General features: G+C 31.7%; 4 protein-coding genes across 6 annotated transcripts; 1 reads left to right on the top strand and 3 right to left on the bottom strand.

The window, feature by feature from the left end:
• Window positions 1–896: 896 nt before the first annotated feature.
• On the bottom strand, window positions 897–6690 carry LOC114392792 (uncharacterized transporter C405.03c-like). 2 transcript variants are annotated; one of them, XM_028354018.1, is made up of 9 exons: window positions 6559–6690; window positions 6282–6469; window positions 4894–5201; window positions 3617–3825; window positions 3016–3086; window positions 2821–2919; window positions 2409–2526; window positions 1930–2065; window positions 897–1274 (listed from the first exon to the last, which is right to left on the bottom strand). In XM_028354018.1, exons 2-9 carry the CDS (start codon window positions 6307–6309, stop codon window positions 1203–1205), a joined length of 1041 nt encoding a protein of 346 aa, XP_028209819.1. In that variant the 5' UTR covers window positions 6310–6469; window positions 6559–6690; the 3' UTR covers window positions 897–1202. The 2 variants fall into 2 exon arrangements, with proteins under 2 accessions (XP_028209819.1, XP_028209818.1); XM_028354017.1 differs by having other exon boundaries at window positions 4894–5283; window positions 6559–6685.
• A 2178-nt stretch (window positions 6691–8868) lies between these two features.
• Window positions 8869–15605, bottom strand: LOC114394029 (probable monogalactosyldiacylglycerol synthase, chloroplastic). Its single transcript, XM_028355574.1, has 8 exons — window positions 14639–15605; window positions 13304–13476; window positions 12576–12737; window positions 12349–12490; window positions 10830–11054; window positions 10173–10235; window positions 10020–10094; window positions 8869–9284 (listed from the first exon to the last, which is right to left on the bottom strand). Exons 1-8 carry the CDS (start codon window positions 15152–15154, stop codon window positions 9048–9050), a joined length of 1593 nt encoding a protein of 530 aa, XP_028211375.1. The 5' UTR covers window positions 15155–15605; the 3' UTR covers window positions 8869–9047.
• A 4623-nt stretch (window positions 15606–20228) lies between these two features.
• Window positions 20229–22684, top strand: LOC114393014 (protein disulfide-isomerase LQY1, chloroplastic-like). 2 transcript variants are annotated; one of them, XM_028354273.1, is made up of 4 exons: window positions 20229–20587; window positions 20942–21017; window positions 21594–21743; window positions 22315–22684. In XM_028354273.1, exons 1-4 carry the CDS (start codon window positions 20481–20483, stop codon window positions 22390–22392), a joined length of 411 nt encoding a protein of 136 aa, XP_028210074.1. In that variant the 5' UTR covers window positions 20229–20480; the 3' UTR covers window positions 22393–22684. The 2 variants fall into 2 exon arrangements, with proteins under 2 accessions (XP_028210074.1, XP_028210073.1); XM_028354272.1 differs by lacking the exon at window positions 20942–21017 and having other exon boundaries at window positions 20256–20587.
• A 383-nt stretch (window positions 22685–23067) lies between these two features.
• Window positions 23068–26485, bottom strand: LOC114392883. Its single transcript, XM_028354138.1, has 5 exons — window positions 26278–26485; window positions 26040–26135; window positions 25578–25700; window positions 24628–24667; window positions 23068–23403 (listed from the first exon to the last, which is right to left on the bottom strand). Exons 1-5 carry the CDS (start codon window positions 26398–26400, stop codon window positions 23330–23332), a joined length of 456 nt encoding a protein of 151 aa, XP_028209939.1. The 5' UTR covers window positions 26401–26485; the 3' UTR covers window positions 23068–23329.
• Window positions 26486–27718: the final 1233 nt, after the last annotated feature.

Below are 27718 nucleotides of genomic sequence, written 5' to 3'. Positions count from 1 at the left end.
AAGAAAGAGCAGTTTAAGATGACTAAAGATAACTTTTTGGCATGCTACATGTAAATGTGAATTGCAGGAAAAAAAAATTAGTAAATGTGAAATGTATTATGGAGAAAAGATGAAAAGTTGAAAATGCTTAAGTAAAAAAAAGAAATAAGTATTTAGTAGGAAATAAATTTTTCATACTTTGAAATCGTGAATTCAGGAAATGTTATTTCTTCAAAATGAATAAAATCTATTTAGTTAACCATCGTAAACATTTGAATAAACTTTAGGGAAATAAAAAAGTTACCTAATATTTTAACTGGTTAATTTAATATGAAATCTTACAAAGTACTCATAAAATTAGAATCTTAAAAAATTAAGATTGAAAAGACTTTAGAGATTAAAAAAAAAAAAACTCTTGTAGGAATTAAAATTAAAAAAACATATATTTACAGGATTAAAGATAAACAAAACAACTTAGAAGTATCAAAATTAAAAAAAAAAACACAAAAAATACATGAATCAAAATATATTTAAGCCTAAAAAAAATATTGGTGTATATTTGAATTCATAAATTACAATAAAAAAATATAAATATAAAGAAAAGATAATGTTTGTATAATATCCTTGACCTTGTTTTATTGACTTAAATATGTTATGAGTCATAATAAATTTATTAGGGATTCATAATAAAATTCAGTTATTTATAAAGAATTTTAAACATATCTAAAAGCGTATTTTATTTTAATGATTTTAGCTCTCAATTTCTTAGTTTTATATTTTGTATGTGAACTCTCTATATATGTTGATTGTTATTTTATAAAATTAGCTTATTTGACCCTTGATTTATGAGCTAAATATATATAAGCATAAATTGACCAAGCACAAGTATAACACATCCAGAAGTGCTAAAAATCAACTCATTCAAAAATGACAAGTCGAATTTATAATATAGGTATAGATGGTACCATCAATCCTAGTTTTTATTTATTTTTTTTATTTGATATATGAGTCAGTTTCAAAGCATTCTTTCAATGACACTGAATTATGTTATATTCAACTGTCATTGTATATGGACCAAAGTCAGTGTTATATGAAATCTATCACTATAAACAACGAACTCTGATCAGTTCATACTCTTCATCATTTCCCAGAGTTTAAGACTTCATGGCTGTACTAATATTCTTCCTTGTTTAATATACACAAGACCCCTGCTTCTCAAAACGTCACGTACTTAACTCTGTATCACTTCTTGAAATCTTACCCGAAAGGTTTGCTAGTGTAAATCCTGCAAAAACCTGTTTCCAATAGAACCAAAAAATGAATGTTTAAACCTTAGTCTACAGATAATAAATATCAAAGATTAATTTTGGGTTTAATTTTTATGTAACGTATTTTTAAGCAAATATCTAATAGAAATTTTTCTTATCTCCATATCATATTGTGATAAATTATAATTTTAGTCTTTCTATAATTTATAATTTTAGTTCAATCTTCAATTTTAAATAGGATTATTTCTTTTATTTTTATATTTTAATTAATTATTTTTATGATATTTTAAGTGAATATGTTAGATTTAAGATTCAATTGGACCAAAATAAAAGAAAAAAACATAAGCAAAATTAAATATTGAATCAAAATTACAGAATTTTTAAAATAAGAAGACTAAAATCGCGAAAATACAAATAAAGGAACCAAAACCATAGATTAGGAATTGTAGGGGACTAAAATTACAATTTAAACTATTATATATCAATGAATAGGAGACATGATAAGATGGCCAACTGCTGTACATTGTTGGCGTAAATATTTTTATAGAAGTCATCAATCTTATCTCTCTCACATATATATATATATATATATATATGAAAATCTAAAGTGGTCAGAAACTTTTAGACATTGAGTAAATTCTATTACTATTAAACAATACATAATGGAAAAGAGAAATCAAACCTGAATGCATCCAAGGATGTACATTGCAGAGTACTTGCGACCATGTATAACCATGTCAGCTATCATGGCAACGGGAATTGTCAAGGACATTCCCAACGTAGAAACCAAAGGAGCTGTCCAAACTATAGAAAGTGCCCTGTTACAGTATTCATGGTACTTGTTGACATGAAGTAGAAAATAGTGTAATAACTGTTATCTTATGTGACAGAAGTATTATGTGATTTTTTTTGTCGGCCAATGTTAGTGTGTTAGTTTAATTAGAAATGTCGGTATTATGTGACAGAAGTATTATGTGATTTAGTTGTAAGTATTGTACATAACTACATACTACCATAAATGCATGAATGAAATATAGTCTAACAGTTATTATATGTTGACACTTTGATATGTCATATACTCATATGTTCATTAGCGTAATGCAGTTATTATCTTGTAGGCAATACTGTTTAAAAAAATTCCCTCAAGCTTGTTCAACTTACCATAAGTAATCTGAAATCACGCTTGAGCAAATGCTATTTGCAATAACAATCTCCCAAGTGGACATTGAACTTGGAAATTTGAAATGTGGTTCAATTCCCACAACATTTAATGGCCATGCTGCAAGAACATTAGTCGAGAAGTTTGACAAAGAAATGAGGCAGGAAATTCTTAACTAAATACTACTACCAATTTGCAATAACCAAGTTATCCAATATTGAAATTAATTAATAGGGAAAAATCAGTGTTGTAGAAATGCATTACACTGATGTGGTTGATGTATATAACAATTGAACAAAAGAGAAAAAGAGCAAGGCAGAAGTAAAAGAAAGAGAACTAAACAAGATCAAGGTAACATTATTAATGAAATTCCTAATCCCTATTGTGCAAAACACTCCAAAAAGAAATCCATACCTAGCCACCAAAAGCCAAGAAAACTGTAGAGACCAAAACAGCCAAAAAGCTTTTGCATGTCTACCTTTTCTCCTGATCCAACAGAATTCTTGAGAAGCACTGCAATTAATTGACCAATGATTGACAATGATAAGTCATAATTTGAATTGAACGTATTTAGTTATCAATATGACATTAGCAATTGAATATTCATACCTGTGAATAAACCATAACATATTGCTGAGAGTAGAGCAAAAATGTCCCCCATGATAGAATGCTTTTGAGTCCTTGGTAAGAAGAACAGTTTCCAAGTTCAGAAATTGAAAGAATGATGGCTAGAGAATGTAAAGGGGAACATATATAGTATGTCCATGTAGAACCACTAGCCAAAAAAAATGAAAAATCTTTTAGACAACTTAAATATCAAATAATTTATTTCCTATTGTCTCTGCCATCCAACAATTTGAATCTTTTAACCTATTAGCTAAGAGGGACAATGATTGAGACTATACTCAAACACACTTGAGGATGAGTAAGTAAAAAAAAAAAAATACATATGAATATATGAAAACCAAGTCACAAGGCAACAACCTTACCTTTATACTCCTCTTTCATAAACCAACAGAAAGAAAAAGAAAAAGAAAAATAATATCTTGCTGATCTAATCTAACAACTGCAGTATTGCACTATTAGTACACTATGATTAATCTTATTGATTAAACTAAAAGCTAAAAATCCTCACAGAAACTCAACTATTGCAGGGATGAAGCATTAGAGGAAAGAGCTTTTGCATCTTAACAAGCAATTTTCAACTTACATACTAATATTCTCATCTGCTGCCGAAGTCTTCCCAACAGTTGTCATGGCAACACCAGCCATGCTGATTAAAACAGCTGCTATTTTGGTTATATTTACTGAGTCCTGTCCAAGAATGGCTCCAAAGAAAAGGGTAAAGAGACCTGACATGGAACTCAGAACCGTTGTACTCGCAACACTGGTATTTGCAAGTGCCATGTTTGAAAAATACTGCATGATACCAATCATTTAGAAGTCTGTTACTTCACATACACAAATGGGGAACATAATGTGCAGAATATCTTGAAAACTCATGGTCATGCATGAATCAATTTTTTTCGTTATTCTACAAATTTTTTGGTGGGAAAAGAAGGGTGAGGCAGGAAAGTAAACACATGTTCAAATCATTAAGAAACATCTCAATAAGCATTATCTAGATTCAAATCAAAGCATGTTGTTTTCGCCATTTCCTGTACAAATGTTTGAGTTCACATACTTAATCCAAGGTCATACTATTCTATAGGTCCATCTTTTCTTGTGAGAATCAGAAATTAAACTGTGACTCTAAGGCATGAAAAAAACTAAAAACTAGCATGCCTAAGAGATCAATTTGAAATTATACTTAATGATCAGGATGCGCCAATCAGTTTTAATCCCTTAGTTCCAAAGTTCATAATATTCAATCAGTAATTTTTGTAAGACTTAAATATATTTTTGGTCCCGGTAAGTTCACGTTTTTTCACTTTTGGTCCCACTAAGTTTTTTATTCATTTTTAGTCTTTATAAGTTTGTGCCTTTTCAATTTTGGTTCTTATAAGCTTTTTTTTTTGTTTATTTTTAGTTCTTGTAAGTTTATGTCTTTTCAATTCTAGTCCCTTTAAGATTCCAATTTTTTCATTTTCAGCTCTTCGAAGTTTATGTTGGGACCAAAATTGAAAAAACGTAAATTTACAGAGACTAAAAATGAATAAAATATCTTCAAAGACCAAAATTAAAAAAAGTGCATACTTACTAGGACCAAAATTGAAAAAATACGAACTTACACGGACCAAAAACATATTTGAGTCTTTTTGCTTTGGTTTTTTACAACACTATCACTCATGCAACAAGCAATACATTCAATCTAGAGTTTCTGGTAAAGTTAATATGAAGTATGCTATATGGATATTTCTACAATGTTAATTAGTCCTACAGCATCCACACGTAGCCGCTTCACTTGTATTCTCTGCTCTCCACAAAAGTTAAAAAGGAAATAAGAAATCAAATGTGAAGAATGAGATTTAAATGAGATCTTGTTACCTCTTGTGCAAACCATATTGGAGTGAGGTACAAGCCACACTTTGCAATTTTCCATGAACTACTTCCATAACTTTGTGCAAGCAAGGGACTTTTGTTTTCCTCTTTCTTGACCAAAGGCATCCCTTCTTCTCTTTCTCTAATTTCTTCGACAGTAATCAAACTACTTTTTAGATCGGTTTCTGGCTTTCGGAGAACCCCGTTGATTTTAAAAGGGACGTCAAGTCCAGTGGAAGTGCTAACTAATGTGTAGTCCTCATGAAAATTTCTAAACAAAATTTTCAGTAAGCTACATATCCACTTTTTGAACACTGAAATGGGCAAATAGACCACCATCACAGATACTCCAAAGTAAGTGAGTGCAAACGGCTGTTTATACTCTACAAAAATCCTCTGCAGTAAAGTATCATAAGCTTAGTATAACAAGTCTTAGTGCATAATCAAACTATCAAACTATTCAGATGTTAATAATGAAGCAATAACGAGTTTTAAGGAATAGAAGAACAATTATAAAGGCATAAAATCAGAAGCTACACTATTACTAGTCCGTTTTTATTCTATTATAGACTATAGCCAATAACACATTTGTTGTATAATTTTTTCTTTTCTTTGTAGTTCCATTTTTTATGAATTCAATTAAAACGCATGAATAATTCAAAGAGTCAATCCTTTCATTGAAACATTCTTTACATATATGTGAATGCATAAGGCTTAATAACCCCACGAAATACACACTCAGCTGGTTGCTTGGAACATTTTAACTGGACCCACATAAATAAGAACATTTAATTTTTGGAAAGAAACGTGTAATTTTGATATTAACATAAACCCAATACAACAATCATAAATTAAAAAAAAGCAATAAATTGATTGAAATGGTTAAGCTATTCAAGGATTGATGCAAATAGTAGCAACATTTGCTCTGCAAAAAGGAGTGTATGTCCTCCTATTGCATATTGCTTGCAACAAAAACATATTAGTGCTTCTTTCAAGAGGCAATTCAAAGAGAGAAAGAAGGACTTGGGGGAAGAGAATTTTTGGACCATATGAACTACAAGGTAGTGGTGTCATTTTGGAAAACCTTAACAAGCATTATATAATCACAATGAGTTTATCTCACATTGAAGTCCTAACAAGCAAAATCCAACCATGTTTTGCATGTCAATTTCACAATTATACGAGAAAGATATGTCTGAAGGGACAGACATGCAGTTCATATATATTACTATTAAGTTCAGATTTTGTTTTCCAACCCTTCTCTTACAAAAGCACAACATCTTCAAAACACAGCCAATGACATAAAAGTAGAATAACATAAAAAAAAACCGCAGGAAAAGAAGGGGAGGTAAGAAAGAAAAAAAAAATAGAAACATGAAAACCATAATACAAACCTGAGTTATTTCTGCAGAGCCAACCCATATTAAGACAAAGGCTCCAATCAGTGCCAACCCAGCATTGTACCTCCAACCCATTGCAGAACTTTGCCTCAAGTCCCTTATAGTATGTGTATTTATATAAGCTGAAACTCACTCTACTTTTGCTATAAAATCAGCATATTCTTCTAGGGGATTGACAAGCTCTGTATTAATTGGAAATAAATATATAAGATATGCATGCAATTCTAGTATATAGGCTTTGGATGTTAATTTACCATATAAAGTAATTAACCTGGTTTTTGCTATCTTCAGCTTTCGTTTTTTGGTTTAGAGTACGAGTGCTCTTTATTGGAGGCAATTATAATCGAATAAGTAGGATTATTATGGAAGATAAAATTCTCTCTCCAAGTATTTAATGCAGCTGCTTCAGGACTCAAATCCGATACATCTGATTAAGTTGGAAGAATTTCAAGCCAATTAATCCACTCGCATAATGGTATTTTGGCTAATTTTCATGTGACACCTATCTCATAAATTAAGAAATTAAACTACATGTCATCTTAAAATAATCGAAATCATATACATGTAATGATGTTCGACCATACACTAATTTCTTGTGTTATAAGGGTCACGTGAGAAAGTACGACTTCTTGGTCTCAGAAATCAAAAGCTAAATCAAATTCACGTGCTGAAGGGTTGAAATTGCTAGTCCTTGGCGTTATCTTAAGCCTGATAAAAGTGACAGGTGCCATTGTAATTTTGTGCAAATGTTAGTTCCAAGTTATCGTGGCAATCAAGAGCCTTAAACATGTGTACATGACTCATGGCATGGGCCATAGAACACTGAGAAGATTCACGAAAGATTCACTTGTACACATACCATTCTACAAATGCATACAACGCTGGCTAGCTAACTACTACCGTTTGCATTTAAAATTGATGTATGAGAATTGAGAAATTGTCATGTTTTCAATTGTGTTGATCTCAGCAATAGAATTATTTTTTGTCACGTACGCGAGAATGTAGCTCTCACATATTGCCACGTACATAGCAATAGCAATATAATCTTTCCTTTTTAGTTCATTCAATTTTTTCTTAAAAAGTTAAAGTTTAACTGATTTGAATCTCAAGATCTCTTCGGAACAAGAATATGTCTTAAGACTCAATTAACCTTAAAATGATACTTACATATTCACTAACAAGATTCTCACCTCAAAAACACCTATACCACCCTTTATGTGTTGATGAAATTTTAAGAGCATTGATTCGGTGCATGCAATGTTCTTTAATGCAAAGGCCTAATTTTGAACCGTTACTGGCAAACATCCAAAAACAAATGAACAAAGGAATGATTCTACACAGGATGGAGCCAGACACTAACAGTCACAGAGTGCCAACCATAAAAAGCTACATTCATCGAACAAATATATGTATGTATCAGATATTTATATTGGTAATATTTATATTCAAAACATTTGTGATTATATATTTTAAATTTTATTTACATTAGTAATATATCAAAAGGTTAATAAATTGTTTTTACACATAAGACAAATTAAATATTTAATTATTTTTTTTTACAAATGTCAATCATTAATTCCACATATTACTAAAAACGTTTGCAAATTTATAATAAAAATTAATAAACGCATTTTTTTTTTTGAAAAATAATCTTATTAATCATGTTTTAAAATTCTAAAAATATACTAAATCAAAATTGATTATGTTACTCACCAGATTATAGTCTTAGTCTAAATTTATTATCTCCAAACGTTTACATCTCATGTAATCGAGGCTAGAAAACTCTCGAGCCTCAAACAATGCTCAAAAGAACAAATATGAGGAATTTTTTTAAAAGAAAAATACACAAAGAGCAGTGTTAGGAAATTGGTCAAAACTGAAGTTGCCAAACCTTTATATAGTGTTTGTGATCTAGTCTATTTTAACAAATGTCTTTAATCCTCAGATCAATACAAAGGAAATATTGATAAATTCATGATTACAAATGCAATCATTTACTACCTTTAAAATAACAATAATAAATTACAAAAGGAAAATACTATTAAAAAATAATACTCAAATATTTTCTGCAAAAAATAAACAATGTTATTATGTCTATAATGAAGACTATAAATAAGGAAATTAAATGTTATTAAAAAGATAGAAAATAATATAATAGACTATAAAAGGAAATAAAATATTTTTTCAAAAAAAAGGAAAAAAAGTAAATAACACTTAAATGCCATTATAGTAAATTTATGTTACTTTCTAGCATGGCATATCAATTAAAAATTTAATATGCATCAAACTGCTTTACTTTGATGCAGAAACTAGAAAATATACATATACTGAAAACAGATGTGCATGTGTATTTGAATGATAGGTGTTGCACATATATAATTTATCTTCATTAATTAATTTCTTTATATGCTGAGATTCATTTAATAGACGATAAGGTAATGGCAAAGTTTTCAAACTCAAGTACTCAAGTCTCAACCCTTGTCTGACCCGTAAAGAGATGCTGCATGCAAGTTTGCTATCCAGTTTTTTCATGGAAGAGTTACTAAAAATTACGATGTTTTTCTAACATGAACAGTAGTGATAATCAAGAAACCTTCAAAACTATATATCTATTTAGAATTTTCAAATGAGCATCTGAAAAATGATGGAAGAAAATACACTGAATTTTTTTTGTCTAGTGATACATCATCATCGCTGCCTTGTACATATTTTTCCTCAGAAACAGTGTTGCAAAAAAAACCCTCAGTCTCGTGTGTCAGTTTAAGTTGTACAAGAATACTCTGGTAGGTAGCTTCTTTGTCTAACAAGCTCGTGAAGGTCATGTACAATCTTGAACACAGCATCTGGCCTTGCTAGCCTCAATGCATTTTGTGACATTTGTTGTAGCTCGTAAGCTTTTGGACCAAACCACTCGGCTACGATTTTCGCTATCTCCTTGGGGGATTTTGAAAACTTCCCACATCCATTTTCAACTACATAGGGGACATTGCCAGCTTCCTGAAAAATAAGGAACTGCTATAAGTACACCATTTTTTTAATTAACCATGTGGAGGAAGATGGAATTCAGTGACAATGACATTCAAAGCAAGAAATGGATTCTACCGAAGTTTTTTTTTTTTTTAATCAGCAAATGTTAATTGTTAGTTTGTTAGTTTTTTCTATGCAAGAGGGATTGAACCCGCGATCAAAGTATAATGGGATGTTTGGTTTAGCGTTAGATAAAGAGGATTCATGTCAATCTAGAAGCAAAAGACTCTAGCTTCTACGTTTTGTACATTTTTTACGCAGAAATTCCAACATACCCGCATCTCAGACATGTATCTATCTATGTCACAAACACACATTAACAGAATTTCTACTCCCCTAAACTTGCTATAAAAAACATCCACTTGTATTTTAGGAGTATTTTAGTAAGTTATATCTTCGATTTCCTTAAAATACACTCAAGTTATAGCTTACTAAAATACTTTTTTTTTCGAGAAACAAGAGTACATTAACAAATCCTTATAGGGTTTGCTAACATAGTCCAACTTATTTTTTAAACAAATACTAGAGAAAGATTCCTTCCATCTCTTTATTTTTGTCAGCTTAGTTACTAGTTTCTAATTATAGCTAAAATAACCCAAGTTCTGGAACCCGGCCTAAAAATTATGCCATGCACACAATTGAATCAGCTGGATATTTTAGCAAAAATCATAAGGTTTAGGAATTATAGCCAGAAACAAAAAATACCTGCCCAGCAATGTAATCATTCAGAATAATAGGGAGGCCTCGGATCTGGGCCTCTGCAATCGTCCCTGGGCCTGCCTACAAAAAGGAAAAAAAATCCATCAATTTCTGTCATGGTGGGGTACAAAAAACTTAGTCAGGATTGTGGGATCAAACCTTTGTAATTATGCAATCACAAGCTCCCATGCATTCCTCCATTTTGGTAACAAATCCTTTGACCTAAATATAGGTAAAAATAAAAACAATTCAGGGGCTACCATGGTGATACATACGATGCTGAATTAGTAATTGCTATGCTCATCAATGAATTGAAGCATCACTCACCCAAAACAAAAAACTTAATATGGAAGTTCCACGCCTGAACTTTTCTACCTTATCGCATGAAAAGAAAAACTAATACTACCACTGGTCTTGTGTATAAGATCCTTCTATTAACCAATTCACAAGAATTAAGAAATTTTACAGCTGGGGTCCTCAACCATTGGTTCACATGCAACATTATTAACAGTTTGACCCTGGTTCAATCAGGGTTGAATCAATGAACTGTAAACCAGTACTTTCACTAGTTCAATGAAGAGTCCAATTTTAAAAACATTGCATATAAGAAATCTGATCCTAAGGATAGACACCTAGTTCATCATGTAAGAGCACGTCCATACACATGGACGGCTGACAAACTTAATTAAGCACATACAAGAACAAACAACACCAAAGAGAGAGAGAGTGCAATAACACTGACAAACATATTGTAATTTATATCGGATTCAAAAAATTATTTAAAAGATTCTGAAAATATTTTAAGGGTAACAATACCTGCACAGGAACCTTCCAACTAATAGAACTTAGTTTGTTAGCAAGTTTCTTATTACGACCACAGATCACAAGGATCTGACCTACAGGAGCCCCAATATTCTCGTCGTATAATGAATCTCCAAGTGCCCGAGCAGTAGCCTCAATGGGCCCCATACCTTCACCTCCCCCCATCAATAATACAGCAGGAAGATCCTCATCCATCCCTAATTCTCTCCTTAGTTCATCCTGCAGCATAAATTAGAAAAGTCCAATGAAGCCAATACTATCTGATGCAATGCATTTTAGAAAATCAAATGCAAAAAATATAACAGTAATGTAGCTTTCCTTGTGACTTCAATTTTAAAGGGTTAATCACCCCTAGTAGAATTCTAACAGTACCATAAAAGAAGATAAGAGAGAGAATCTGAGAGAAAGAAAAACTTGAGAATCAAGAAAAGAAATTGTATTTGGCCACTGAACTTTGTGTTACAATTAGGTATATATAGGCTAGGATAGTTAGTTATGACAGCTGTCAACAGCTTTCAATAACTAACCCTCAAACTAACTGTAAGTTAAACTAAACCCTAGGGCCTAACTAACTCACTTTAACTGAGAGTGCAGTTGAATACTGCAACTCTCTGTACATTACTCTAATAACCCCAACCTTTACTGAGGTTAGTGTTTATCAGTTATTACCCCAACGCCTTTCTCTTTTGATATATTACACCTACCAAGCTTGCTTTGTTATTTATAGGCAGAAGTTCACATAAAAGTAGGGGAGTTAGGTGTAATTTCTCAGATAGATAATGGAATCAGAATAAAAGAAAGTAAATAAAGTAAGAGGCAAGTGTAATTTCCCCAAACAAAACAACTGTCCACATAATTAGCCTTACCCTCATATAACTAGCCCAATTTAAAACATTCACACTTTAACAAGCAATTCACTGAAAACAGATCCAAGTTTATTGAACAGTATGCTTGATAAAATGGAATAACAGTGAAACTATAATTCTGATCCAAGTTTATACAGTTAAAGTAAATGAAATACAAGTCTTGAATATGCATCAGTTAGTTTAAGACTTTAAGTAACTGTTATGACATACACGAACCAAAAGTTACAATACTGCACTACAGCCTGCAGTCATAGAATCAGAACACAGAACAAACACCAAAGCTATTAATTTTAGCATTATACTATTTTCTATTTCGTATTTGATTATTGCTTAAACGCCATCATTCACTTATTCATATGCTGACAAGGGAAGAAATTATTGTTTACAGGCAACCATTACTATTAGCTCAAGTGAGCACTATTGGCATGGAACATGGAAGTGGCTATAATTTACTTAAAAATAACTTGAGAAACCTAAAATAAATTACTTCTCCTAATTGAGGCTGGATCATTCCTATTATCCTATTACACCATTTCAAACAATCCACTTACATTTATTTGGGAATAATATATATAGCACAGCATGTTGTATTCCAAGAATTGTAAATAAATTTGCGAATAATTCATGGCTATAAGAATATTGCATACCTTTGGCCGGACAGGCTTAACAAAGGAAGGTCGGACAGGTAGACCAAAAATCTTTATTTGGGATTGCTGCAGTCCGGCTTTCAATGCCCTTTGCGCAACATCTGTTGTAGGACAATAGCATCTAGTTACAAGCTTATGAAACCTAAAGAAAACAAGAAATAAGATGTCAAAATAAGACAATTGATATGATTTTTGAAAAGAAAATATTATAAAAAAACAAAACTAACCATGTTGGATGGCATGTGCTTAAATCTGTAATAACAGTAGTAAAAACAATCTTCTTTAAAAGACCCTTAGACCTCAAAATTCGAAGTGGAACGTGCTGCATCAGTGGATGCACACTGATTATTATATCTGGCTGATATTTCATTAGGCCTTTAGCAACCTCGCTGTAAAAAGAGAAAAAGATATTTTAACTGTGACATTTGATGTTACATCATATTTGAGAAGAGATACACATGCACAAGAAAGTATTTTTCTGAAACATGGAATGCAGAAAAAGTCAATAAGTTTTGTCTAATATTAACACAATGCACAACAAACATTGCAAGCTGCAACCAGAGGGCAATTGTTGCAAAATATTAACAATTTTACATTTGTAGAGCATAAATATCAAATACGAATCACACTGAAATACTTCCAAATTACCATGCTATCCTTTTTATTTTAAGAAATCAAGTAATATAAAATTATGCTTCAACTCAATTTTCTATATATAGAAACAGAAATACATGTGCCAAATATAAGCAAAAAATTTATTCCCGCAACTAGAAACGCAGTCCATAAAAATAATGAAACTATTCTGATATAACTTATATCTTTAATGATCAAAAGAAAACTTCCAACTAGAAAGACAGGGAGACTGCTATAGCAGTATATGCTTGAAGCATGGACTATCACTATTTGTCAAAAAATAAGAGCAGGAATTGTTGCATGAAGGCAACCAAATCCTCACCGAGCTATGAAAGTTCCAGTTGCAGCAAAATTAGACTGATGCACTACACGCGGGGCAGTTCCATAGTAGGTCATCTTCCACAATGGCCCATGTTTCACCAAAAAGCTATAGCTCCTGGGAAGTTGGTTGAATGGCCAAGGTGTGTGATCAGCCCACAAATCAGTAACGAAAACCTGTACCATGAACTCCAAACTGAGAATACAATCCAACCAAAAAACACACATATAACCACACATCCATTCATTTGATTCCCTATAACTTCCGATCACCTTAAACAAGAAAATATTCAATCCAGTCTTAAAATTATCATCAACTTTCAATTAGGGGGCATTTGGAAGAGCTTCAAGACAACTTATTTGAGATCATGAAAATGACATGAATCAAACTCTTTTTTTTTTGGTACAAAACCATAGGTATCCTCCACGGGAGGAAGTTCTACTTGAGCCATGTAGAATCACTATAAACGGAAAAGTTCTTCCGAGTATTTGACACATTTACATACCCAAAGTTCGAATTGAGATCACTCATTAAGCTCAAACGACCCCTTATCAATTTGATCCACACGGTTGGTACTCATATAAGCTCTTTTTATCTTATCATAATTACAGGATTACCTCGTATTTAGTACTTCTATGATATCGAAATCCGCGTTAAACTATGATTCACCCACTTCTGGCTCATCAACTGGGGCAGATCACTCATCTTCGGTTTTTATTCTTTTTTTTGTAAAGTAACTTCCCATGACAACCTTAGAAAAAGTAAATATCCAACACAATCCTAAAATTATCATAACTAACTTACAATTTGGGGGCGTTTGGAAGAGCTTCTAGACAACTTATTTGAGCTTATAAAAATGACATATAACTCATTAACCCTTATTGCTTTTTTCTTTTTTGCAAAATCACACGTATCATCTGTTGGGGCAATCTTACTGGTGTCAAGTAGAATGATTGTAAGCAATCAATCTTCTCTTTTTGAGTATCTAAAGGAATTATATACCAGGACTCAAATTCGCAACTACTACTCAAGAATATCAATTGATCCACGAGCTCAGTGATACTCATATAAACTCTTTTTTTTTACCTTATTTCAAGAACTTTTTTAGTAAAATTAATCAACACAAATTTCCCCTACTTTTATAATATACAAATATCTTCTCCTATTCCCCTCTCACGGAGATATAAGATTGGTTGAATGCTTAAGAAAGAAGAAAATAAGAGACAGGTTACGGGTTCGATTGTCTACAAACAAAACTAAAAATTAACATGTGCCGATTAAAAAAAAAGTGTTCCCCTTGCACAAAAAATATGGATTAAAAAAAGAAACAAAGCAAACCTGATAATCATCTCCAAATTCTTGATAGAAAGCAGCTTTGATAGCTTCAGCAGAAGCTCTATGCCCCCCACCAGTGTCACTCATCAAAATCAAAACTTTTTTAGGTTTCTCACCCTCCACGCCATTCCCTCTAAACCCTTCATTCTCCACACCGCTACACTCATCCACTCTAACACCATTCCCGTTACCATCAGCACCGTTACCGTCACCGTCACCGTCACCGACGCGAAGCGAGGCGAACCCAATCGGGATCTTCTCGCAGTGAAACCTAACGGCTCTGTTGAAGTCATTGAGAATGTTCCTAAACCGCACACTCGCTCCCCCAACCTTCAGCCCCAGCGAAACGCTGCGTTTGACTGCCGCTTCTCCGGTTCTTGTGTTGTTGAATTGCGAGAAATTGGAGAGAAGGGTGTTGCTGTTGTTGTAGTCGGAACGGAAGGAATCGAAGGCGAAGCGGTTCACGTGGGATGCCAAATCGAGGAGCACACCGGATTCTTGACTAACGCCGTTATTCATTATTATTATTATTATTAATATTATTATTATTATTCTATCTCTATCTCTATCTCTCTCTGTTGTTAATTCGTTACTTACTAATGTAGTTGGTGTTGGAATTGGACGAGGAAGAAGAAGAACATTAGTTCGGTGGGAGAGTAGTGTAGTGTTGTGGTTGAATGTTGATGTATGGTGTGTGTGGGTTGGGTCATGTGGATTGGGTTATGGGGACAAACCGGGAAGGGGGGTTTTGTCACGTGACGCGTGCCAATAGAGGAGTGACACGTCATGTGTGATGATCACAATGCAACAACAACCTGTGAGGAAAGGCAGGGTTTGAGGGTTGAACAGGAACAAGAACAAGAACAAGCAACCCTGGGAATTGGGAATGGAGGGTTTCAGGTTTTAGGGTTTTTTTTTTCTTTCTTTGGGTTGAAATTGATGGTTAGCGCGGTACGAGGTTTGATGGAATTTTGTACGACCGGGATTTATAGAGGCTCGCGTTTTTGGTCGGTTTAGTTGAATAGACTGATGGAGGTAGTAACGAGTTTTTTTTTTTTTTCTAGGAGGAGACTGTTTATATTTATAGTAAATCATGTATTATGTTTAACCGAGTTAGAGTTAGATTCTTTTGATTCAATAATATATGTTTGATTTGCAGTTAAAAATATTATAAATTCAATAGATAAAAATAAAAGTTTTGATATGATGATAAAATTACTTTTATTTTAAATGTAATTTTATAATTACAAACCAAACATATTATTATTTCTTGTGTAAAGAAGGCTATTGTTTATGTAAAAAAAAATAATTATATGAGATGATAAAAAGGGAAAATTACTAAAAATTAGAATATATCTTTATCTTGTACACACTGATAAATATACTAATGTAATAAACATAACACTAAACAAAAATTAAAAAAATATATATATATGGGCTTTGTTGTTGATTAATCTCACCAAAAAATTTGATTAGTCATTTTGAATGAAACCTTCCATTCCAATCATATTTTTTATTCACAAAATTCAATCTAAAACTTTATTTAAGAAATTTAATTTTATTTGTACCAAGAACCTTGATTTGGTGAATATAATTGTTTGATTTATTGTAAATTGTAAAATATAAAGTATAACTTCTTGGTGAATCTCTAGGATTATATCCTTGATAGGTGCTTTTATGCATACTTACATTTTGCCTTAATCTTAATTAAACGAACAAATAAATCATGAGATGTTAAAGAAAATTTAGAATCGAACTCGAGATAATTTAAAAGAATTTGCAATCCACTTTGAAGAATAAAGTCTTTGAAGTATATAATCTTAAATTTTTTATCCATAACAATAAAAAATAAATTAAAAAATTATAATAATTCATACATCTTATTCAATTAATTAAACTAGACTTTCAATTAAACTAGACTTTCAAGGTGAATCTCTAGAATTATATACATGTTGATAATATAAAAAACTTTTACGCAACCATCATATTTTCAGTTAAATTCTTCCTTAAAAAAGGTTAAATTCTAAAAAAACATCCTTTTCTTTTTCTTTATAATTCCAGTATACATATTAATCTGTCGTTGACTCGATATGCGCAGCTAATGTAGACTTTACCAAATTACAATCTAAAAAGGTTAAAAACCCTAAACTACACAGCCATGACTTTATAATCACATTTGCTGAAATGCATAGTAAAAAGGAAAGAAATTAAAAGGTTCAAAAGCTTCTCTATGATATAAAAGTCTCTTTATTACTAAATAAATAAGAACGAAAAAGAAGAAAGCTCACTAGGAGTAATAAAGGGATGAGTAACACGTACATGAATTATTAATTAATATAGGACTTAATGTTATACTATGCTATTATCCTTGACAACACTATGGGTGGTAATCTTTTGAATTTTCCGTCCAACCTAATAAAACGTGCTTCTAATGCTCTTTCAATAGACTATACATGAAGTTTTGCCTGCCATTGTCATGTGTTTCGTATGCACTGTTGTGCATAATGTGAGGGAAGACCCATTTACTCATTGACTCATGATCCAATTGCCGGCCAATAGAACCTTAATTTGGAATGAAGTTGAAACGTTCCACCATACTATATATATACTTTCTGAGTTCACACCTTGCCACTGATCACACCACCCAAAAATGTGAATAGCATGCACTTAGTATAAAGGATACTATATTCTCTAGTCGTTGGCTTCTTAATTTGTAGCACTATGTCTAGAACCCTATAGTCTATTGGGTGTGATTGTAACTTCCATTTCCGTCCAATTTGTTTTTAAACACTTGCTAAGATATAGTATTGCCACAAGTATATGAGGTGAGAAATTTTAATATTATAAGAAATGAAATTTTTTAATTAATTATTCAAATTGTGGAATAATTTAATGACGCTGAAGTCTTGTTGCGTTCACATGTACAAGGACAATCTATTTAATAGAAAAATTCATGTTTGATTTTTAACGTATGTCAAAAAAATTTTAGACCAACGATAATCTGCATCGTAAACGAAATTAATCTTTAATTCAATAGATTAGGAGACATTTGTGATCTCTAAACAAAACAAGACATGAAACATTTTTTATAAATACAGTTGTGATATGTCATCTTTAAGGGCAATCGATTATTAAATAATGTACTTGTAAAATAAAATAAACAAAAAAAAAACTATAGCAAAAAACAAAATATAACATTTAACTCTCAATTAAAAATAAGGTATTCCAACTGTTGCGTATATTCTAACGTCAATATGGTATATATTAATTTACTAGACAATTATTTACCCAAGTGATTAAACATGTTTCAGATTTAATTAAATTGAGAAACAATAGTTGAATGTTGTTGTGATAAGAGGAATGCCTGCGTTCAAGAAGCAATATATTGGAAGAGTTGTTAGGTAAAAGACATTGGCCGGAAAAGTGGTCTCGAATTTGTGCTTTTTATTTTTTACCGTTTCTATGAAAAAAATGACATTTTATAAAAGTAAAAAGCCAAAGTGAGTATTTTAATAGTAACATAAACTTATAATTTCAAAAAATAGAAATATTGTTTACTCCAAGATAATTACTATAATTAAATTTTTTTCAGCTAAGATCATACAAAGTCGATATATATTCTACACAAATAAGATAGGGACCCAAAAATTAAAAAAAAAAAAAGTTTAATGAACACTCCCAAACTCCTATACAACACCTAAAAAGAAGGTATAAAATATAGATATGATAAAAAAAATTATTATAGATGTTTAAAATAACGGAATGTTTATATATTATTACTCCTAAAAAATATTTCTACCTTTCTTGAACCCAACATATCATTTGGAAGCCAAGGACATTTTTAGGTCCTTTTTATAACTTGTTGCAAAACATCATACTTCTCCCCTTTTGGGCATCATTTCAAAAAAATTATAAAGGTACATACAGAGACATCCCAAAATATGGCTAACATAACATAGAAACTCATTAATTAAAAAACTTGTAAGAAAAACTTAAACAAACATAAGAGATAAGTTGACCACTAACACATCAAACACACAAGCCTAAACATAGAAACCAAGGTTAATCCTCATCATGTGTTTAGTGTAGGGATCCCAAAAAGTTGAAATTCTTTTTTTTTCCAAGCTACCTCCGGTCCAAATAAAATAGAAAGACCTTTTTCTTACCATAAACGACCTATAGAAGAGCTGTGGGCTTTTACTTCCAACACCCCATTTGAGCTGATTTCATGTGTTTAGAATTTAATTAAAACACACTGGAAGTTTGGATTTTTTTTTCACTGTTATCAAATTATAGATTGTCATGTGCCAATATGGCATGATATAATTGATAAATTATTTTATTTCTTAAACAAGTAGTTAAGGATTTAATCTTTAGGTTTGTATCTATGAAAAAAATCTATTAGAAGAAATCGGTTTCTTAAATAAATCTTTGTTTCACGGATTATTTATTTATTTTTGGGAATGAGATTGGGAAAATTTATTCTCATATTCATTATGAGGTAATAAAATGAGATAATACTATCTGATACCCTTAGGGTATTAATTAAGAAACTTAAAAGATAATTTTTATTGAAATGTACAAAATTATATTGCCAATAACTTTTTTTTTTATATTTTTCTATGATCCAAAATTGCGTAAAATATTTTCTTCCTTTAATTCTTTAACTAATGTCCTAAGAACATCAATTAAAAAGACCTATAATTTTTTTCGAATATATCACACGTTTTTATATAAATACCCAAAAAATAACATTACCATGTGATATTCTTAAAAAAATATTCTCAAAATTAAAAAAAAAAGCTCGCGAAAAAAAACACTCCTTAATATTTGAGTAATTTCTGATCAAAGAATATCTTTGAATCGTCCAATATTATAAATTTTCATTGGCATAAGATTGATAATTTTCATATTAATTATTGTATTTTAAAAGTCATATTTAATGTGACTAATTAATTACTGTATTGTATTTTAATGTGATTGATTAATTGAAAATATAAAAATCTTTATAATTACAGTTAAGAAAATTAAACCCATTTATTTAGCTGCACTAAAAGTTTAAAATATTATATTAAACATAATTTTAGATGCCATCCTTGTTACGTCTTTGCTTTTCATTATACCTTCTGGAATTGCGAAAAGACATTGAGTTCTTTTCCACAAGAAACAATATGGCATATTTATATTTCTTCATGAATGATATCTTTGAATGGGTCCAAACTCAAAACATTAGTAATTCCTCTGGTGACGATTATAAGGAAAAAAATATTTTATATTTACTAAAAACATTAGTTAATTTTATTAAATTATATTATTTTTAATTAACAATCAAATATTTTTTTTAGACTATCGTTCATTGAAATTTGATATCAAATAAAGAGTATTTTGGAGAGTTTCATTAAATAAGGCATAGATAAGTAAAATTTGATTATATTTGAAAAAAAAAAAAGAGACTTTTGTTGATGTGAAAATGTTATTAGTGAGTAATCTGTAAGTAAATCTATAAATATTCTTTTAAGTCTTGAGGCTCATGACTTTGATAAGTCTCCAAAATCCAACTCATCTTAACTTTTAGTTATAAAAAAAATATATATGTTTGTCTCACCCCTAAGAAACCAATGGATTTTAAGTCGCCTTTTGCGCCACATGAAACCAAAAACCACTACCCGGTATTTCATTATTCAAGTGAAGAAACATGAAACATTCCTTGTACTACTGCTCTCTATCTCTGTCAAGAAGAAGAAAAAGAAGTCTTGTGGTAAAGGGTTTGTGCACATATTAAACGCAATGCACAGTGTAAGGTTCATGTCATCACCCATTGGTGTCACAGTTACTGTGCCTAATAATGCAAGGCCATGCAATAGGATTTCTTGCATCCGGGTCAAGGCTTCTATGGTGGACTCTTCCTCTGATTTTGTTAAGCGCATGGAACTGGCCTGGTCAATCTCTCAGGTCCTTTTTTTCTCATTCAATTTAACAAGTTTCATTGAACCAAAAAGAAAATGTGAACAAGTTTTTACACTTTGTTAAGTGCTGATGAAATACTATTTTACATTTTATGTACTTAGTATTCTCCCTTTTTAGAGGAATTGATATCCTGATATACCCTAATACTTAATACTCTAATACTTATATTTGATTCCTACGGATAAAAAAATATGCTCATACACCAATACTCATTCTAATTCAGTTTAATAGCTTATATTGTTAAGTTCCTTTTATCACTACCACATGTGTTGACTGTTATGTTGAGTTATTCTGTGAGTTTCCTTTGTTTAATGTGTTGGTACTGACTCTAATTTTCAGCGATCATATCATAGTGATGTCCTTGGTTGTTTTATTTTCTACCAAGAACATGTCTGTACTCTATAGGTTGCATCAGGTATGTCTTTGAATTTGACCAGAAAAAAGGTATTATTTGATAATCATTTTACATTTTTACTGGGGACAGAGTGCAACTAAAGAAATAAGGTAAATAGAACAGATTAACATATTTCAATACTAATACTTTTATCTATGATATAGTGTGTCAGAGAAAGTATTGGGGATAACTTTTGTGATATGATTTACATCTTCAACAGAGTCCATGTAGTATCCGTATGTTTTAAATTTTAGTAGAATTTATTTTGAATTGCTAAATATAATTTAGATGTTTGTTCAAATTTATCTCATCCATAAATTTTATATTAGAATGTGTATCATAGTATGAAAAGTTCATTGTGGTGGATGGTCAAACGGGCACATAATCATTTAAGTGAAAAAGATAGATACATTGGATTATAAAATGTTTGTTTTCATTTATCACCAAGTAAAATCTACATACAACAAATAAATCAAACCATATATTATAGATATGTTCATTGAAGAAGCAAAGCACACAGATTTTGAGTAATTTAATTACATTTTGATATACCCCCATTAAGATAATTGATTTCTACAATATTCATCATGCTTGCAGCAACCAATGCCAATTGCGTGTACATCTTGCAACTCTAAAGGGCATACTGAATGTAAATGGTGTGGAGGCACTGGTTTCTTCATTATTGGTGACAATGTGCTTTGTGAAGTTCCATCCAGAAACACTAGCTGTGTTGTTTGCAGAGGAAAGGTACTTTTTATGATGAAAAAGACTAACCTTAATCCACAAATGTTGTTACCCAACCTAATAACTTCACTGTTTATTTGAGTAAACCACAATTTTAACCGTTAAAATTATAATGATCAGCTAGTTTGATTTCTAACCTTATAAAATCTTCATTTTAGTCCTTGATTTTGGTAAATGAATAAATTACTCTAATCCTTTTTCGGGCAAAACAATAGAGAAAATCAAAGTACAAGAGAACTAAGTCCAGGATATAGGAAAGGACTAAAGTAAGAATTGTAAGGTTAGGAACTATATTAACTGATATTTACAATCTTTTAAGGACTAGAATGAGGATTTATTCCATCCTCAGCATCAGTTTAGAAGATACTTATTGTGCCACTAATCAATAGATTCATGAAAACCATCCGGCCTCCAATTTGCTTGCCACGTGTTGGCACGTCTCTTTTTTTAGAATATTTTATTGCTTTGCACTTTTCTCTCTCTTGCATGAGTCCACACTCCACTATTTTGATTTTTTTTTTCTACCAGTTGTCTGTGAAGAGCATAGGAATTACTCTAGTTTGTTTTTATTCAGGGATCAAGGTGCTGTTCTGATTGTCAAGGAACAGGCTTTCGTGCAAAGTGGTTAAAAGAACCTCCCACTTCAAAGTAGCAAGCACACAAAGCTTTTGAGTTGAGACACTAAAGTAGTACCTCGTATACCTTTACCACGATAATGACCAATTGAAGTGAAGACATATGCAGCAGCATCTATAACAACAAATTACTTAATACAGTTCAGTTGGTTGTGTTAAAACAACAACGACATTAAGTTTACATGTAATTGTGTCTTTACTTAAAAAATGCGCCATGAAGCAGTGTTGAAACTTTTAATACCGTATACTTCCTTTCAAAATGTAAATGTGTAGAAGGCAAATACTAAAGCTATGTTTGGTTTTCAGTAAGGAGATCCTAATCCATGTTCAAAAAGCAAAATTGAAGAAGTCTCTTATTTAATTTCCAGTTAATGTAAACTAAGTTTTGTCTCAATTTTGTTTTAAAACTCAATTTGAAATGAAAATAGGGCTGTTTTTCCAAAACTCAGTTCACAAAATAAAGTTCATTCAAACTTTGGTTTAGTTTGAAAACTTCAATCCAAACATGTACCAAATCAATTGGCACTGATATATAGTTTTGAAGGTTTTTTTGTCGCTTAATGTCACATGATTCAGTTTTCCTGCATTAACCTCCACGTTGTTACACAGGCTATGGATGTTCTGCATATGCATACATGTGCTTATCTCTTTATCAGGTTGTGCAAGCACCACGTTAGCAAGGACCTCTATGGTTAATGAGTTAATTTTTAATACTATCATTTGTTTCTGTGAACACAATTCCATTTCTTTACATCTTAAGTAAAACCAAATTTGTTTTCTACAAGCCATTCCACACAGAAGCACACCAGTTAGTGAACCTGGAACAACTACATCTTAAAAGAAGAATAACCAAATAGAAGCATACACTACATCACAAGTCTACGATATGAATCATTTGAGAAACCCAGGGAGCTTGGCATAAATTGCAACATCTACTATCCTTGGGATAGCAGATCAATTACTTTGAACTATAGCTGAGAACAGTAGTTTGTTGATATCTCCAGAATCAGAATCATGTGTTTCATTCCCTGCATTCAACACACATTCACTGAGGAATTCATTTTTTTTCCAGAATTCTAGCAGTGTACAAATTGTAATTATCTAAGATCATATTATCTACTCCTGAATTCTTGCAGTGTCATGCATGGTAATTGTCTAAGATCACACATTATGATAAATCAGATTTGATAGTAGTAAATTCTTAGATAGTCCTTCACTCCTTCCCTTCCTGGTACTCGGTGTGGACAAAATTTTGAAACAAACCATCCCTTCATTGACAGACACCTAATAAGGCATTATATGACATCCAACCACAACCATCGTCTGGCTAGGCACATCATCAATGGCAGAGGCAGAATCCAACTTACTTACAAGTTGCAAGGGTAGAATTACAGAAGCAATCAAAGACAAAATAGTCTCAAATGGGGAAAAGGGCTTATGGCAAAAGGAGATGAAGGTACAAGGTGGGTGAGTTGGCTCTATTGAACTGTGCTTGTACAAGCAGCAATCACTATGGAAATTTAAGGAGACTTGGTTCATCCAATATTCAGTGTTTCCTTACTGCTGGATTTTCCTAACTCCTACCATCAAACTTGAGGACAAGGTGGTTTTCTATGATCGGGGACTTATTGATATAAATGCAACAGCCATTCAAGGGAAATTAATGGGAGGTGCATCATTGTGGAAGGCATTAAAACAGGTGTATCAAAATGAGTGAGTAGAAGTGAGATGACAACAGTAATAACTGTCTTAACGTATCAACTATGAAATGTAAGTAGCACAGATTGTACAAATAGGAACTTTAGACAATAAAGCAGGACCACTCAGATGTATAAATACACCAGTAGCTGCATGACTTCATAGTATAGACCAGAAAAGGAATATCAGTAAATTGAGGGGTCTCTTAGTGGACTCAAAAGGAAGAAATAATTTAGTGCTACTGGAATATTTAAATTCGTGAAGCAAAAAGGTGAAGACTATGATAAAAGATATAAAGAAACCATCAATTGGAGTCATGCATAACAAATCCCCACCTTTAAGATAGTGGAATTGATCCAAACCCCAATATATTGTGTCTCTCAAGTCTCAATGGTCAAAACTCTTGCATAAAATACATACTTATTCCAACCATGGCATTGGCGTTTAGTAGATTTTGCTAATCCATGAATAATGGCACACATATCAATTAAATAAGGTTGTCAAATTTAATATGCGGGAAATTGTCAAAATAATAAATCCTCAAAACTCCTTACCTGTTTTGGATCTTACTTGTGCTGTCCATTCTTCAATTACCTGCACAATCAGTTACAATTTTGTAAAAATCTGTGCAACTACACTTAGTTTCTACTTAACTGACTGGGTAAAAAGTGTTGAGATACAAAATTTGGGACAAAAATCACTTTACACCAGAATTGATATAAAAGAAATGCAAGAAGATGGAAACAGAATGAGAATGTATTCTTTTCCACTTCAAGTCATAACTTTAGTTGAAATGGTTTTGCCTTCATTTTCTATGTTCCCACATTCTACCAACTTGACCAAGAAGACCCTTGGTTATATGGGAAAAGCAACATGAAAGCTACCCAAGGACACCTTTGCTTGGGTAAAATTTGTAAGTAAAGCATGTAATTTGATTTATGTTGGTTGCTTGCTGGCAAATGGTGTAAACACTAGAACACCACTTGGAAAATAGGCAACCATTGAGAATAGAAAAAAAAAATACATGCATAAATTACCATCATGTGCTCCACTTTGATACCTTCAAAATGGAAGATACTACACTTTGAATTTTTAATTTTAACTTTTTTATTCTCCTATGAAATCAAAACCTAGCACAGATACTTAATCCTTTGAACAACTAAAACTCCTCTTGTGAGGCTACATGAACCATTATGCACTTCTCAGTAATTCATGAGAAAAACACAAATCCAACTATAGGAAATCTCATTAATTGTTTAAGGACACTGAAGAACTAACTTTAAAAAAATTAAAAAGAAAATGAAACACACTCTCACTCACATTTTCATTACTTCATCTGCTTAAAGACATTGATGGGCTAACTTAAAAAAAACCAATTAAAAAACATATACACTAACTCACTCACTCACACACACATTTTCATTACTTCATTTATTTAAACACATTGGTTGAAGGACTAACTTAAAAAATCAATTTAAAAAAATACACACACTCTCACAATTACCTGTTTGAAGTTAGTGAATGCAGCATCATCTTCACCAGTGCGGGAGATGCCCAAGGATGGCTGCATACGCTGCACCAAATTTCTGTTCTCCACCAGAATTCTCTGAGCCTTATCAATCAAATCCTGCACAAGTGAGCAACCAACATTAACTTCAAAACACAGGTCTTATTCATATCTTTATAAAGCACACATTGGTACAACAAGTATGGTTTTAAAAAAACAGCCTGCAACCACGATTTCCGTCACACATCAAGGTTTTTGGAGTCACCACAACTGTAATCGCGACCACATCTGTCCACAATGTCCCGCAACATCAAGGAACGAAACGAAACCGCAACCACGACAGCGATTTAAAACCTTGGGTATCACTATTAATCAAATACACCTTGCAGCAATTCAAATCCATAGAACCCACCAGAACACATAACACTGCAGCGTGATTAACAATTAACAATAAAGTACCTGCTTAGCAGCCAGAAGCTCATGGCACTGTCCCTTCAAGATTGTGATATCTTCCTGAATCTTCTTGATTCTAGAAACCAGCTTCATAGGGTTAGCCTGCAGAACCCAATTCAGTTCTAAGCATAAAGGTACGAACTTGGAGGTTCCCATGATTGGTTTTACTAAGAAATCGAAGAAACATGGATGAAAGTGCACAGAAAATGGTGAAAACAGTGATGGGGTGTTATGTTATGCTTACGTTGTCAGGGTAAACCTGCTGAAACTCCTTTTCGAGGCGATGGTGAACCATTGAGAGATCGTGATTGGCCTTTGTGAAAAGGTTTAAAAGTCCATCTGTTGCTTGATGGTATTGGTGTCCCATTTTGGCTTCACGCTCTGCAGTGCTGGGTTGGGATTGGGTTCAAATGTTCATAGTGCTGTCGCGGACACCCACCGTTTCAATTTATAGGAGCCAAAACAAATTCAAATATCAAGACACAAGAATAGAAGGGGAAAAAATATATACATTTTTTTAGAGTAAATTATACAAAATTCTCTCAGTTTTAGGAAATTATATAGGTATTTTCATTATTTTTAAAATTTACACAATTTTTTTAAGATTTTATATATATATCATCAATTTTTAAAACTTATACAAATTCTCCCTATTATTCAAATATCTAACAATAACAAATCATATTCCATAAATGTCATTGTCAGAACTTCATGAGACAATTTTGATTAGAAAAATAGGTTGTAAAAATCTCAATCAAATTGAAATATCATTTAACTTATCAGTCAAATAAACACACCAATCAAATGATTATCACCATAAGCAACAAAACCATTGAACTAACCTTGTTCTAGTAAACTCATAAGCCAAATGAATAATTATGGGTATCAGACACCAAACGAAATTATCCAATAAAGCCATCAATGATCCAACGCACAAAATCACGTGTACTAACTTCAAATCAGCAATAATAACATTAAATCTAGGTATTTTTAGAATTTTTTAAAAAAAAACATATATAATTTTCTTATATCTCATGAGAGGTTTGTGAAGATTTTTTTAAAAAAATATGTATAATTTTCTAAAGCCTCAATAGAGGTTAGTTTATTTTTTTTATTGTTTTAAACTTTTGATAATCTATCTGTTTACTTTGATAAAAGAAAGACTTGCTGCTCAAATCACTCTTAGTTTTTACTCCATCAATACAATATTATATTTTTCTTTTATACACCACAACCTATGTTATCAGTTTTAGATTCATATTCATCATGTATCATAAATTAAAAAATATTATAAATAAAATTATAAACCAAAGCTCATGAGAGACACAAAAATGAAAAATGCATGAAAACAAAGATAAAAATCATGGACAGTTTAAACCAAAGAAGCAACTTCGTTATTATCAAAAAGTCAACTTTAGTGCATCATATATTTTCTCGTTATTTAACTACTACTATTTAAATTATTTAACTGTTATAATGATTGATGATTATGAAAAATGGGGATGTTGAAAATGAAATTTCAACAGAAAGGTTTTACTAACTAGTAATTGTCATGTGACTTGTTCAACCTCAACAAAAGCGATTCATATTGATGACGACCATGGCATAAAGTCGGTCTCTCAAGTTATAAAGAAAGTTGAAGTAAGCATGCCTCCATCTTCTATTTAAGAAAATGGCACAACAAA

This window comes from Glycine soja, chromosome 17 (genome assembly GCF_004193775.1).
Source record: "Glycine soja cultivar W05 chromosome 17, ASM419377v2, whole genome shotgun sequence".
NCBI lineage: Eukaryota > Viridiplantae > Streptophyta > Magnoliopsida > Fabales > Fabaceae > Glycine > Glycine soja.
Note: the sequence above shows the minus strand (reverse complement) of the source record. Positions and strands in the feature narration are given on the sequence as shown.

What these genes read in the sequence shown, in the direction of transcription:
- LOC114392792 (XM_028354017.1), bottom strand. Translation starts at nt 6,362, where the DNA reads ATGGGTTGGAGGTACAATGCTGGGTTGGCACTGATTGGAGCCTTTGTC. An exon ending in GCTCTGCAGAAATAACTCAG is followed by an intron (nt 5,284 to 6,281) that starts GTTTGTATTATG and finishes ACTTTACTGCAG; the next exon opens with AGGATTTTTGTAGAGTATAA. An exon ending in ACATCCTTGGATGCATTCAG is followed by an intron (nt 1,275 to 1,929) that starts GTTTGATTTCTC and finishes TATTGGAAACAG; the next exon opens with GTTTTTGCAGGATTTACACT.
- LOC114394029 (XM_028355574.1), bottom strand. Translation starts at nt 15,154, where the DNA reads ATGAATAACGGCGTTAGTCAAGAATCCGGTGTGCTCCTCGATTTGGCA. An exon ending in AGCACATGCCATCCAACATG is followed by an intron (nt 12,491 to 12,575) that starts GTTAGTTTTGTT and finishes TGTTTTCTTTAG; the next exon opens with GTTTCATAAGCTTGTAACTA. An exon ending in ATGATTACATTGCTGGGCAG is followed by an intron (nt 9,285 to 10,019) that starts GTATTTTTTGTT and finishes CTTATTTTTCAG; the next exon opens with GAAGCTGGCAATGTCCCCTA.
- LOC114393014 (XM_028354272.1), top strand. Translation starts at nt 20,282, where the DNA reads ATGAAACCAAAAACCACTACCCGGTATTTCATTATTCAAGTGAAGAAA. An exon ending in TGGCCTGGTCAATCTCTCAG is followed by an intron (nt 20,588 to 21,593) that starts GTCCTTTTTTTC and finishes TCATGCTTGCAG; the next exon opens with CAACCAATGCCAATTGCGTG. An exon ending in GTGTTGTTTGCAGAGGAAAG is followed by an intron (nt 21,744 to 22,314) that starts GTACTTTTTATG and finishes GTTTTTATTCAG; the next exon opens with GGATCAAGGTGCTGTTCTGA.
- LOC114392883 (XM_028354138.1), bottom strand. Translation starts at nt 26,400, where the DNA reads ATGGGACACCAATACCATCAAGCAACAGATGGACTTTTAAACCTTTTC. An exon ending in AGCAGGTTTACCCTGACAAC is followed by an intron (nt 26,136 to 26,277) that starts GTAAGCATAACA and finishes TGGGTTCTGCAG; the next exon opens with GCTAACCCTATGAAGCTGGT. An exon ending in CATTCACTAACTTCAAACAG is followed by an intron (nt 24,668 to 25,577) that starts GTAATTGTGAGA and finishes CTGATTGTGCAG; the next exon opens with GTAATTGAAGAATGGACAGC.